The sequence below is a fragment of the Mobula birostris genome, chromosome 4 (assembly GCF_030028105.1).
Source record: "Mobula birostris isolate sMobBir1 chromosome 4, sMobBir1.hap1, whole genome shotgun sequence".
Lineage (NCBI taxonomy): Eukaryota > Metazoa > Chordata > Chondrichthyes > Myliobatiformes > Myliobatidae > Mobula > Mobula birostris.
Genome location: NC_092373.1, coordinates 142879585 through 142894436, shown reverse-complemented (window position 1 = coordinate 142894436; position 14852 = coordinate 142879585). Strand labels below are relative to the sequence as shown.

At 36.5% G+C, this 14852-nt stretch overlaps 1 protein-coding gene across 5 annotated transcripts in view; it reads right to left on the bottom strand.

The window, feature by feature from the left end:
• Positions 1 to 14852, bottom strand: part of LOC140196636 (la-related protein 1B-like) — a 59683-nt gene that overhangs the window by 26561 nt on the left and 18270 nt on the right. For all 5 annotated transcript variants that reach the window (XM_072256157.1, XM_072256154.1, XM_072256155.1 and 2 more), the window contains exons 3-10: positions 13736 to 13800; positions 10240 to 10299; positions 9114 to 9294; positions 6756 to 6899; positions 5644 to 5799; positions 4948 to 5110; positions 4715 to 4859; positions 781 to 955 (exon numbers count right to left, since the gene is read on the bottom strand). In XM_072256157.1, the coding sequence (XP_072112258.1) occupies positions 781 to 955; positions 4715 to 4859; positions 4948 to 5110; positions 5644 to 5799; positions 6756 to 6899; positions 9114 to 9294; positions 10240 to 10299; positions 13736 to 13800 (1089 nt within the window). The remainder of the gene's footprint in view (positions 1 to 780; positions 956 to 4714; positions 4860 to 4947; positions 5111 to 5643; positions 5800 to 6755; positions 6900 to 9113; positions 9295 to 10239; positions 10300 to 13735; positions 13801 to 14852) is intronic.

Here is a 14852-nt window from a genome sequence, read left to right as displayed (position 1 = left end):
CAGAATTTCTAATCTGACAATACTCTTTCCCCCAACTCTTACTTTTTACAGGATAAAAATCACTTCTGATTTACACTAGAATGAAGCTTCTCACTTCACTGGCTAAGGTCCAGTAAACTTTACTGTACACAACAACTAGGACTGCAAGCTGAGATCAATGCAAATTGAGACTGAGTGATCGGTTCAAACTAGAAAGGCAAGAAACAGACATTCAACTATTTTACATGCCTTTAAGTTAATGATCTGTTAGTGCAGTGGTTATGTTACAGTAAATGTCAAACTTACCTGCTCATCAAAAGCCACACCCCCATGAGAGGCTGGGCTTGGCCCTCATAAGAAGCATTGCAGCCCTTCCCACTAGCTGCTGCTTAGCTGATGATGTCATGGAGCCGGTAGAGTTTAAATCTAACATGCGGAAACCATGGTGCCTCTTTCCACTCTCCAGGTCACCACAAGCAACCAAGCAACCAGTGCCATGGAAACAGTGGAAGTGTGTTGCAGTAAAGGAGGGCTTGGGTGTACACTTTAGATAAGTAATTGCCACTGTCTGTATGCTTAGTATCTGTTCTGTCATGCCACTTCAAGCACTCAGTTTAGACAAGTAGTTGTAACTGAGTGTAACTTGAAGGGTTTAGCTGAACATTTAGTGTCTGTTTTGTCCTGTAAATAAATAACACTTACCAGTCATGAGTGTCTTCTATTCACACTCACCAAACCCAGAAACCTGATTCCACACAACAGGTTAGTGCAACAGAATCAGAAGAATTCCAGTATCCTCACCAGTTTGAGAGCCATACATCTGTCCAGGTATAAACTCCGGGCAGTTGATTAAACGGGAAAAATCAGTCCTTGGAAGATCAGAAACAGGTGGTCCTGGAATTGGCCATTTTTCAGGACACTCTTTTTTCCTCATCTTCTGGTCCACGATCTGCACCTCTGTACTTCCTTTTAAAGCCTATGAAATTAAACATGAATAAAGACGCAAGATTTTTAAGAAATGTAACAAAGGGTGGCATTCATATTTTTGTATAGTTTCGAAGTTATACATGCTCTTAAGTTGATGTAATGGGCAACATGGTAGCGTAATGGGGAGCACAATCACTTTACAGTGCCCGTGATCATCGGGATTCAATTCCTGCTGCTCTAAGGAGTTTGTATGTCCTTGACGTGACTGCGTGCGTTTCCTCTGGTTGATACGGTTTCCTTCCACATTTCAACGATGGCAGAAAAGCATGGTAGCACTTAAGGGCTGCCCCCAGCACAGGACTGTGTTGGTTGTCGAAAAAACACATTTCACTAAATGCTTTGTTGTTGTGACAAATAAAGCTTATCGTAACTCTTAAGTCATTCAGAATAATCTGTTGAGCAAGTTAAAAGATAGTAAAAAAAAAAGTTCAAGGTAAAATAACAAGCAGAATAAATATACTAACATGAGAACAAATGCATATTCTCACTTTTGGTTTTCACATTTCTGATCTTTTGCACACTACCATCAGGTGTCAAGTGATTTATGTTGTATATTTTTTCTTCAAAATGCATTTTTTGCTGCAGCTTCACAAACTGCAGTTAAGAATTTCAATGCTGAAAATATTATGCATTGTCTCTGTTCCCTATATTGGATTTAAAACTGAATAAATAAATTTGAGCAAGGCAATAGCATTACACAAGACAATGCTTACCTGCGTTTTTACATCTAGAGTATTTTCACAGAAGCAGACCTTATATTTGTGGAAAACTCATCCATTAACCTGCTTTCAGGATTTTACAGGCATCACTAACTACTACTTCAATACATACATACAAAGGTTGCTAACATATCACCAAAATCAAAATTTCTAACAAACACTCATCTCTAACAAACATACCTCACTCTAAAAATGGCCCATTGTGACCTACTGTGAAGTGTTATCACTAAAATCAATTCAAATTACAAACATAAACATGTGAAGTTATCATAAAAGCTAGCAAAGGGATTAGACCACCATCTGCTTAGGCCAGCAAATTCCATTAGTTTTGTGCTGCTGGTTAGCATTAGCACGAGGGAAAAATTGATTTGCCATAGCAGTTTATGGAGAAACATGGCAATATTTAGGGAGGGCATTCCTGGGGGGTGGGGGTAACAGGGGAGAGATGCCAAGTCCTATGATTATAATTCTGTTCAAACATAGAATACAGAACAGAACTTTTGTCTTCAAATGTCTGTACTGACCACGCCAATTTAAACTATACATCTGCTGTACGTGTTTTGTAATTGTCCCATCCCCTGCATGTTCATCTGTGTGCGTAGTGTCTCTTAATGTTGCTGTTGCAGAGGCTTTCACCACTCCCTGGCAGTCTGTTCCAGGCACCTATCATTGCTGTGAAAAAAAAATTCTTTTACAATATTCCATTTTTCCACCTCTAGTACTTGACATTCCCCTCAGAAATTTTTCATCATTTTATATACATCAATCAGCTCAGCCCTCAACCACCAACACTTCAGAGATGCTGTCCATTCTCTTCTTATAGCTAATGCTCTAATCCAGTCAACATCCTGGTGAACCATTTCGCCATCCTCTCCAAAGCCTCCACATCCTTACTGTAATGTGTGGAGCAGACCTAACAAATACTCCAAATGTGGCCTAATCCAAGTTTTATACAGCTGCAACATAACTTCCCAACTTTTATACTCTGTACCTAACTGACAGCAAGTATGTTGTACACCTTCTTTACCCCTTATCTACTCATGTTGCCACTTTAAGGGAACTATGTACATAGACCCCTTGACTTCCCCCTGTACATCAACCCTCCCAAGGGTCTTATCATTTACTGTACACCATGCTTGCCTTCAATTGGACAGGACAGCTGTCCAAGACTTTGGTGAGATCACACCTGGAATATTGTGTGCAGTTCTAGACACTATACTGCACAAAGGATGTGAATAAGCTTAAGTGGACGTAAAAAAGATTCACAAGGATGTTGCTGGGACTGTTTTCCCTGGAGCAAAAGGGACTGATGGATGATTTTATAGAGCTTTATAGTCTTCTTACCAAGTAAGGGCAATCTATTCCTAGAAGGCATAGGTTTAGTTGAGAGGGAAAGTACTTAAAAGGGAAGCTTTTGTTTCACCCCACACAGTGGGCGACAGGAATATGGAAGAAGTCACCAGATGTGCAGAGCTAGACAAAATCACAACTTTTAACAGGAACGATGCTTTCATAACTATACACAATGTACCCAATGAAGGAGCAATGACATGCTAAGTTGAGGTTTATTTTCTTTAGGTATTCCCTCAACTGAAAGAACATGTGCTTTTATTTCTGAAATTGAACACCAAACTAATTACCCCAAGATGAAAACCACAAATAAGAAACTTGAGGCATACATGTCTACCAATAATAAGGATAATAGGAAATTAAAATCATGAAAGGTTACATCAGGGTGGATGGGAGTCAATTGTTTTTTATTGACTTGTATATCACCAATTGAAAAGTGCTGCAGAGTTGATCTCACAAGATAAACAGTGGACAGAGCATGGATTGCCTTCAAAGAATGTACTAGAGGCTGATAGAATTAGGCATTATTAAAGAAAAGCTCATTTACATTTGAAACACAAGTCACGAGGTTGTAGCTAAAGAATAAAGCAGTGGGTAGCACAGTGGTGCCGCTTGTAAAACTGCTGTCTCATAACTCTAGTGACCCAAATTCAATCCTGACCCCACAGTCCTTTCAGTGGGTTTATTGCTTTATTTATTTTTGTTCCAAGACCAAAAACTCACCCAAAAACTCTGGATAAGTTCATATAGTGCACCAAACTTTGAAAATAGTCTTCACTTAGAGGAGAAACACTTCTGTGGACAGTAACCTGAAGGGACTCTGTTTTGCAAGGCTGCAACTGCTGAATGCATCCTGTCTATCCTACATTCTCATCAACCTCTGTCCCTTAGAAGGCAATAGTTTAACATATGTCTGAATTTTATAGTCCTGCATATTAAGGCAGGACCCAAATTAGGTGAAAATTAATAATTAGCTGAAATAAAAACACTGGAAAAGTTTGGGGATAAAAAAAACTGAACTCTGGTAAAATATCATTGCCCTGAACTGCTAACACTGCGTCTTTCCAGATAGTGCCTGACTTGTTGAGTATTATCAGCAATTTTCCTTTCATTCAGTTTGAAGAGAAACCCAGTCAATTTTCCAAAACTAATTCAACAGCTGCAATATCATTCTTAGTACAAACCAACTATATACTTTCTTTTTCCCAAAATGCCCAAAAGCCCATTGAAAGGATTTTATGGTTTATACAGATGAAAATTAGCTAACAAAGAGGGGAAATAATGTTCAATACTAAGGAAATCACCAATGCAAGAGTTCAGAACTGAAGGATCACAGGGATATGGAGAGGAGATGGCTCTATGTAACATACAATATGTTGTCAAGCTGTGTTTGGCCCAGGGGGAAAAATAGGCTAGGCAGCACTGGGGTGATGTTGGAGAGTTTGCCATCTCCAACTGACCTCATTAGCTAGCCAAAAACCAGTCAGCTTCAATTCCAAAGGATAGCCTTCAGAGAACAATAAGTGACTAGGAGTTAGCAAAAGGCCATAGTGGTTGATGGATTCATGTTTATCATGGGCGTACTTGGGTTAGACCAGCCAAAAGGACCAAATGCCTTAACAAAATTCAGAATTTACAAAGTTCATTACAAAGACATAACAGAATCAAAAAGATATTACCTCCAATATAAGATTTACGTCAGTAGTTAGTGCCTGCACTCGGTGGAAGCTAGCAATCAGGGAAATAGGCAGAAAGCCTTGTTCATCCATCTTTCGCCGCAGAAAAAAGTCTCTTTCCAGGTTTTCTGTACTGAAGTAATACTCACTTTAAAAAGGAACGAACAGCGTTAAAATACTTAATAGTTGTTACCTTTAGGAAAACACTGTTCAGCAGAAATTAAATTGTTACATACATTTGTCGTTTTATGTACTCTTTCAGTAAAGTTTCATCCACTGTATACATCTGTGCTCCACTTCCATCATCGTAATAGTACATCATATTAGTGTTGTATTCTGCTAGATATTGGTCAGAGGTCTCATATGATTGCTTGTACCCATAAGGATAATCATAGTTCACTTAAGACAGAAAAAATGAACTAAATTAGTCATGTTAATAGAATTTACACTCATTGTTACACATCTCCCACCTCATTCTATTTGTACAGCTAGCTCATGGGACAAATTTCTGTGTACAATATACATTATTAAGCTGAACATTGGAAATACAAAGTCCTAAAAGTAGCTTCACCAAAGTATTCACTGCATTGCAAACTTCACACAAAAACATTATAACAGATTGTTATAATCAATATTACTTCCACAAATTTAAAGAACAATCTACCTCAGACCAAAATTGCCCCTTTGAATCAACCTATATATTTCTAACCATTACATTTTTGGCCACAAACAAAACTATACCCAAATGAAGATTCCTGACAAAGAAATCCATTTCCTTCCATAGATGCAGCCAGATCTAGTCAGCTTGAACAGTATGTTTTTGTTCCAGATTCCAACACCTGTGATTGTCTCTCCATGTATATGTCTAATGTTTTAAATTGCAAATTTTTGGTTTAATAAAACGAATACCAAATTATAGCAAAAATACTTACTACGTGAGTTTCCTCTACCACGTCCTCTGCCGCGCCCTCTTCCTCGTCCTCTTCCTCTAAAACTTCCTCGCATACCACCACCCTCGCTCCTAACACTGCCAACTTCATCAGCATCATCTCTTCTGTCTCTATCACGTTTGTCATCTCGGCGCCAACCTTCACGGAAAGTAAATTAGATATTTTAAAGAAAATTACTCTGATATTTTACCCATCTTCTATAGTGACCATTGCTTAAATGAGAACAATTTAGTGAATCATCTCTAATTGTTCCTGGCTGGTCAGGTAGCCAAATGACTTTTCAGAAACTTCATTTTAAAACTCATAAATACATTACTTTAATAACATGTGCCATGGGTTTTTTTTAAAACAATGGTTCCATAAAAAACAAGTGTTAAAGATACCCATTTGATTGGTATTCTGGTTATACTTTAGTACTTCCAAATCAATTTAATGACAAACGAATTGAATCATATAATTCCTCCCCCCACCAATACTAAAAATATTCAGTAAGCATTCTGAAGCAAGAGAAATTCTCCTTCAAAATATTCCAAACCAAGAAAACAAAACAAATTAATAGAGAATAGTGAAATTTCATTAAATTGTCTTGTATTCTGTGCCTCAATTTAAGATCTGCAGACCAACTCTCCAAAAGGATAAGAAAAAACATTACATTTTTAGCTGAATGAAGTTGGACATGAACTTTGAGCACACGTACATTCCACAGAATCGTTAACATTTGACAACTCGTATTTTCCCTAAGCCTCTAGTGGCTTTTCCTCAGTTGGTTCTCAGAGCAAAGAGAACATATTGTTGGGTTGTTTACTTTGAAAGAGTGATGAAAGATTAATTAACCCTGTATAGATTAATGGGAGGTGTTTCAATATGTTCCAGAGAGCAATGTATATTCCAATATAGAAAAGGAAGCCAAATTTTGAATCAAACTCATTGCAGCTTACACAGTTGATAATTGGAACACTGGAGTTGCTGACATCTGAAAATGTTGAGAATAAAAGTACATACACATGTATCAATCGATTTGACTGTTAATCTTGCAGCTAATATAAACAAATGTTAAAGTACTGCACTGAATTAAAAATATGCAAGCCACTTACTTCTGGAATAATCATTTCTTTTGTTGTTTTGGACTGATCGTGTTGCATCTGATTGAGATCGCAAACTGTTACGTGAATTAGGCCTTTCTTGTCCATCCTGTTTCACTTCGTCTAGATGTAATGGAACCCACTTATGCTTGTTGGCTAAATGTTTTAAAAATAAAATAGTTTTAATGTCAATGATTTTCCAGTATCCAAATAGAAGTTGCAGAACAAAGGAAATATAGGCCATCTTTTGGCTTAGAAAGTGTTTTACCTCCAGAAACAACACACTTCAAGTTGAAGCACAATTGTTAAAATGCAATAAAATTTCAAACATGAAAACCACAAACAGAAATCATAGAATTCCAAATAAATCAAACGTGGGTAACAAGGTGAATTCAATGCATAAAATAAAAACAACCAGAATTAAAAATCTTATCAGATTATTTAGAAAAAAACAAAAGCATAATATTTACATAAAATGCAACGTAAAAAAGCACAGATAACAATTTCAATGTGAAATAATGCATTTTAGAGGAAAGAATGTTTTTTTAAAATAGAATGTACATTATATGTGTATTTTACATTCAAAATAAAAGCTTACAAGCATTATAATTAATTTGCAATCACTTGGTGAATGTTCACATTTCAGAAGAATCATCCTTTGGTTAATTATTGGCATAAACATATCTTTAATGTGTAACTCAATATTAAAGTCGAATTTATCTCCTGTTCAAAACTGAAAGCAATCAGCAAATAAACCGAAATAGTTAAAAAAAAAATGAAGAAATAAATACAGCACTCTAAGGTTAGAATAATTTAATTGCTCACCCAGAAGAATATGGTCCACTTACATATAAATAACATGGTAAACAAAAGGCAAGATATTTAGCCTTCAATAAAATATCCAGAATTTTTTTTGGTGCTGTTACATGAATGACCAAATCACAAATGTACGTGCTTACACTTAATTTATACAGAAGAATGAATTGGAAAAGGAAAAGTAAATTTATCAAAGTACATAGATGTCACCATATATAATACTGAGATTCTCTTTCTTGGGGACATACTCAATAAATTTAATAACCATAATAGAATCAACGGAAGTCTACACCTAACAGAGCAGACAAGCAGTGTGCAAAAGACAACTGTGAAAATACAAAAGGAAAAAAAAGCAGAAATAAATAAATGGACAATAAATATCGAGAGCATGAGACGAAGAGTACTTGAAAATGAGTCCATAGGTTGTGGGAACAGTTCAGTGATGGGGCAAGCAAAGTTAAGTGAAGTTCAAGAGCCTGATGACTGAGGGGTAGCAATTGTTTCTGAACCTGGTGATTTGGGTCCTGAGGCTCCTGTACCTACTTGCTGATGGCAGCAGCGAGAAGAGAGCATATGACCTGGTTGGTGGGTGTCCTTGATGATGGATGCTGCTTTCCTGAAACTCTCCATGTAGATGTTCTCAATGCTGGAGACGGCTTTACTCGTGATGGACTGGGCCATAACCACTACTTTTTGTAGGGTTTTCGGCTTAAGGGCATTGGGTATTTCTATATCAGATTGTGACGCACTGGTCAATATACTATCCACCACACAACTATACAAGTTCATCAAAATTTAGATTTGGCATGACCTCTTTGCAGACTGCTCAGGAAGTAGAGGTACTGCCACGCTTTCTTCGTAAAAGCACTTACATAGTATGCAAATATAATGTAAAGTTCTGAAAATGATGTTATTTACTTATCTATATGACCTTTCCCGTTACCATAATTTCAATTCACTTTTTTAACATTTTAAACTTTAATGTTATTATCACATAAAACCAAATCTCACACAGTAACAGTTAGGTAATCTTATTAAACCGGATTTCAAATTTCAGCCTAAACCCATGTTGCTTTCCGTCTACATGACCGACACCAGCTCATTTTGGGAACAGTACACAAGGAAACGTTACCTGCCCAAATTGCAAAGGTCTATAAACTTCCAAAGCAAAGTTTGAAACTTTCAACCTCACCTGCAGCCCAAAGACATTAGCAGGGTAGGCAATTACTACAAACCTTCACAAGCAAGGTGACAAGAGCAGAAGACATGGCCAACTGAGCAGTGAGTGGGAAACATGTCTGAGTCAACTTATCAGGCTGAATATGGCTTTCCAATCCACTGCTTGCAGAACCATACATGTCATTGCACATCACATAGGTGTACAACTGCCAACAGCACACTTCCATTTTTATGGTCTCTTTACGCATATACACTGGAATTTATACTATATTACTGTAATGCTACTCCAGTGAGTTCTTTAAATAAGAATGCTGGGAGAAGCTGAAAAATAAATACAAATTATGAAGTTAAGAGATTTTGCATAGAAGAAACTACCTTTCTTCCCTTTTTGTGAAGATCCCTGGGATTCATCATCAATGGCTGATTTTTCCTCCTCATCATTTTGAGGTGTTTCTCTATTTTCTTTGCTCTCACTGTTGTCCTTCTTTTCAGTCTTATCCTTCTTCTTATTTTTATTCAGAGGCTTCTTGCTTGTTTGGTTCATAATGTTATGATGCTATAAATGTAAAGAGGCATAAAATTCATACTTACAGATACATTACACATTTTAATAAAGCTGCACAATTAAGTTAACATCTTCAAAAAACAGTACCCAAACAGATCTATAATGGAACATATCTATAGACATAATGAGATCAACTATTTTTAAAATATCTACCAGGCCACTTCTGTCAGGCCACTTTCGCAAATACAATCTACAAATGTTTGTAATTAGGATTCAAGAAATAATGAAAACAGATAACATAACAGGAGATAAATAATAACTGGCCCAAGCTTTGCATTTAGCATTACTGAACTGACATCTTTAATAATCTTTAAATGAGTCAAACAAATGATTAAACAGATGTTGAATCTTCACAGAAGCTGAAGTTAAATTACTGATGTACAAAATAAAATTGGGGCATGCACAAAACACAACTCATTACTGTTAATACACATGGCCACCGTATACCTCATTTCACTTTTGCTTAACTGTACTTACACAGATTCAAAGAATTGCTGTTAGTTTTATTGACTACAGTGGTTTCTGACAGCCTTACTTGCATTTCTATAAGCATATTCTGACTGAGAGGACTAAACCATGTAAAAGAAAATGGAGGAAAAAAAAAGAAACCAGACCACAGCAATATAATATACTGGATGAAATAAAGATTACACTCTGCGCATAGAGACTTAACTCAGAGGTTTCTGTTGCTATCTGCCAGTTATCTCAAGATGCGCCCGAATTAAAAAATTGCCATTAGGTGCAGTAAATAGTCAGCTTTTCTGCACTCTACAGTTAGCAAATGTTTTTTGATTTTTTTCAACCCACCCAATTGATAGGCAGCAAATGGTTTCCTACAATAAACTGTATGCAATAGTACTTGCTGCCATTTAAGAGTCCAGCTTGTATGTCTTTGATAAAGTAGAAACATTTATTTATGATGAGTACACAACATACCTCCTTATTAGCAATTTCTCCTGGAGTAGGCCAGTTCGTGATGTCACTGAAGTCACTTGCCTAAAATAATTAAAGAAGAAACACTGGTCAATCAAAAACAAATTAACTTCTTTGAGGTTTATATTACTAAATGACATACCATGTTAGAACTATCAGATCAATCCAATCCCCTGCTTTCCCCCCAAAGCCCTACATTCCACCCCTACTCCATTTAAATTTCAAGCAGGAAACTATTTGCTAATGGAATGAATTATTGCTGTATAAAACCCAAAAGAATTTTGAATAGTGTACAAAATCACCCTAGAATCTATAGAGTCAATAAGACCAAGGAGTTGAATACATGGCTCAAAGCTTGGTGTGGGTTTCGCTGGGTAATAGCATCAGTACTGGTAAAGAGGCAGCTATTCCACTGGGATGGGCTTCAGTGAATCAGGTTGGAACCAGTGTCCTAGTAAATTAAATATAGCTATAAATTAAAATGTAGGTAGGGGTGTTATTTGAGGAGCAGAGCAAGTGCAAAATGGGTTAGCAAAATGGAAATTGTAACTCATCTGTCAAGAAGGTAAAGAGCATAAAAAGATACAAGAAAATCTTCCATTAAAGTCAGTGTAGGAAAATCAGTACCAAGACAAAACGGAAAGGTTTTGATTATGTGGCAAATGTAAGAAAACAGATAAATCAATGCCACAAATAGAAACAAATAGAACAATGTCACCACAGAGACATGGTTACAACATATGTTGCCACATGCACTGTAACCATGTGCACCACAACCTGCAATCATAGGGGACAAGCACATCATGCAATCCAAATTTGTAGTACTAGGGTGGAGGACAGTTATGAGATTTTTTTGCTAGATAAAAAAAAAAAAAAAATCAGTTGATGGGGCTAGGCTGTTGAAATGGTTTGGCATGGATTAGATGAGCCGAAGGGCCTGTTTGTGTGTTGTACTTTCCTACAACTAAGAACAAGCTTATTTTCTTAATTATAATTCTGAGAAAAGATCGAACACTTGTCAACTTAGATGATGTTTGACCTGGTGAGTATTCCTTGCATTTTTAAAAAATTACATTACTGCTCTGAACCATTACAGCGTTTCTTTATGTAACAACACATTATGCATTTGACATAAACTGATATTCATCTAAAAGCCAGGTGACAATCATCAAATGCACATCTTGTTCCAAGTGCTCATCACCCATACTGGGTTCCATTCCAGGTTACCACCTCTCAAGATTCCTTGAAACTTCCCTATGCCAACAATCCTTCCTGCTAATAATGGTCCTTTTTTTCAATTCCACCAGTTTCTTCCCTCATCACCAGCAGCCTTCTCACTCTATATTGTCATCTGAAACCCAGCTACGCTCCTTCAATTATTTTAAAAGCAACCCCTGTTATCTTCAATCAAGCTCTTCACAGCCCAGTGTAATAGCTTTGCCCATCTTTGCCAGTTCTGAGAAGCCAATTCCTATGCTAAAGACACTACACTGAAACATTAATTGTTAAAAAAAATAATTTTAATCAATATAACGAGAACTTGTTAAATTCCAAATGGATCAAAAATGTACATTCCATTCTCTTATACATAAACACCCTGCTCCTCACAAAGCTGACGAGAAAACATCATTAAAACTACATAAACTATAAACATCAAGATCTCCAATATGCTGATGCCAAAGTCTTCAAAAGTTTGACCATAGCCCTGTGTAATGACCACAATTCACAATACAAAACATTTTCCAACAAACAGTGCATAAATGCAAGAGATAGCTAAGGCTTTGGTAAGTAACACCAAATCCATAGTGTTTATAAGATCCCATGGCTGTCAGCAATATGATACAGTTCATACAAAGAGAAAGATAGCAAGTTTAGCAATTTTATTGCATGGACACAGACCAAGAACAATGTGGTATACAACTAAACTTTGGAGTAAAGACTGGACGAATCATTGGAAATTCAAGTTCACAGATACTTTGCCCGAGGGATTCTAACAATATTTTTTTCTTACCAAATTATATAATATAGACTGTATCTTTTCAAATACAGGTCAAAGCAAGGAAGAGACCAATTACAGTGATTTCGACAGTTAGAGAAGCTGCCTTACAACTCCAATGACCTGACTCAAATCAGTCCTGACTTGTGGTGCTGTGCGCAGTTTGCACTTTCACATGGATTTTGTCTGAGTATTCCAGTCTCCTCCTACACTCCAGACTTAACTATCTAGTGTAAATGGACCAAAGTATGCAGGCGAGTGGTAGAATCAGGCGAGAATGTGTGTGGCTTAGTATAAATGGTTGGTGTAGTCTTGGTGGGCTTTAGGGAATATTTCTCTGCTATATGATTCTAATTAGACATGAAAAATGTTGATGTTTAATTCCGAACAAGATTCTATTAAAGGCCAAGAGAAAACAATGAACAGGGTAGTATTTGACTTCCACATCTTCTCTCTTAAAGCATGATGACTTTTATACAAGAGATTGAGGACAAACAAAGTCCATCATGTGGTCTCCAGGGAAATTGAGCCAAATCCAGCTGTTCAGAATATCTCTGAATCCTATTTTGCCTTGATTTAGTCATTGTCATCCTTAACTTTTAACAACCTTAAGCTTTCATTCCACAACTTATCTACATATTTACTTTCATTTCCTTGCTGCATTTTAAAAAAAGTAACCATTAATGTGGCATCAAGCATAGAACACGCTCTGTGATAAATCAGGGCTAACGAAGTGCAATATTGCCTTCATAACAATATTTACTCAGGTAGTAAACTGTTTTGCTTTTTTAAAAAACAAAATATTTTATAGAATATTCAAAGGGGCTATGTCATACATAGCACACTCTATAGCCCATACCTGTATCTGAAACTTCTGAATTCCATTTCAGAATTAAATTCCTTAGTATTTAAGTATACATCCAGTACCAAGGGGATGTGATCACTTGGTGAATTTCTCTATAGGGATGGCCACAAAAATGTATACTTTCCCAGCAGGTGTTACTAATAAGCAAGTCGCCTGGCTCCTAATTTAACAACTTTTAATTTGCTGGTACCTTATGCTCATTAAACCTGCTACATCAAAACAAAGCAAACAAAAAAATCACCAGGTGTTGTTTAGAAAATATTGCTGGTTAGCCCAGTAGATGCTGTCTGCCCAGATTAAAGAAATGACAATAAAAAGTACAGATGCTCGAAATCAGGGGAAAACACCAAAAAACAAAATGAGGCATCATTTGTACAAAGAGAATCAGACCTTTCTTCAGGAAAAGGATCGCATGACTGTAAATGGGTTCAGCCAGGAAATGACTATAAAAAATGGTTAATAAATAGTTGGATGCAAGAGCTTGAAGTGTAGGTAATGAGCGAAAAATACGAGAGTTAAATGAGATGGAAAAAGTAACCCAGGCAAAGTGTTTTATTGATTTATATATTGCTAAACCTATTATTAAATTCAGAAAGCCAACCTTTTAATAATCTACAGTATAAGCTTATTTTACTTACTTTGCCAGGTTTCTTTATGGTCTTGGGCTTGCCTGCCTTGATTACTTTGGTTGAACTTTGGGGTTCTGTAATTAAAATACAGAGGTTATGTCAGAGGAGAGAATACAAAACAGAAAATCATCTCAACACTTTTCATATTCATTTTTGGATGTTACAAAAACTGTACAATCAAATAACCACTCTGAAATGCAGCTAGTGCTGTAAACATATTGCAGCCCACATGCAGCAAAATCCATTGAAATGCAACCATAAGGGATGAATTCTTATATGCAGATTTGGCTAGCATCAGAAAACTCAGATTACATTCACTTCTGTGTGATAAAGGAGAGCCCTCCACAGTATTTTCTTATCCTTTATCAGCGAGGTCTGAACAATTACACAGTTATTTTCACCTAGGTCTCGGTCTTCACCATCATCCAAGCTTTCCTTCAATCTCTCTCAATTAACTACAACATAGTTAAATACAATCTGGTGGATTTACATACTCTGGGGAAAATAAGCATCTAAGGCAGTACAGCAGCACAATAACTAAAAGGAGCAAAAACAGATTAAATGAGGCAAACATAATACACTTGGGGCTCAGCTGTGGAATGATAAAAATGAAAACAAGAGAATTTATGTTAAACTTCAATACTTGATAACACTGCAGAGAGATTTCCCAGTAACAGGCACTGAAGGAATGAAGATACTGAAATGATACAAGAGATCACACATTAAAAAAAGTTCTAAGTAAATTTATTACTAAAGTACATATATGTCACAATATACAACCCTGAGTTTCATTTTCTTACGGGCATTCACAGTAAATTCAAGAAACCCAATAGAATCAATGAAAGGCTGCATCCAACAGGATGGACAAACAATCAATGTGCAACAGATAACAAACTGTGCAAGTATCAGAGAGGGAAATGATAACAATAAAAATAAATAAATTTAAGTGATAAATATCGAGATGGAGATGAAGACTCATTCAAAATGAGTCAACAGGTCGTGAGAATACTTCATTGATGGGGTGAGTGAAGTTATCCCCACCGGATCAAATACCTAATGACTGAGGGATAACAACTGTTCTTGAACTGGGTGCTGTGAGTCCTGAGGCTCCTATACTTCCTTCCTG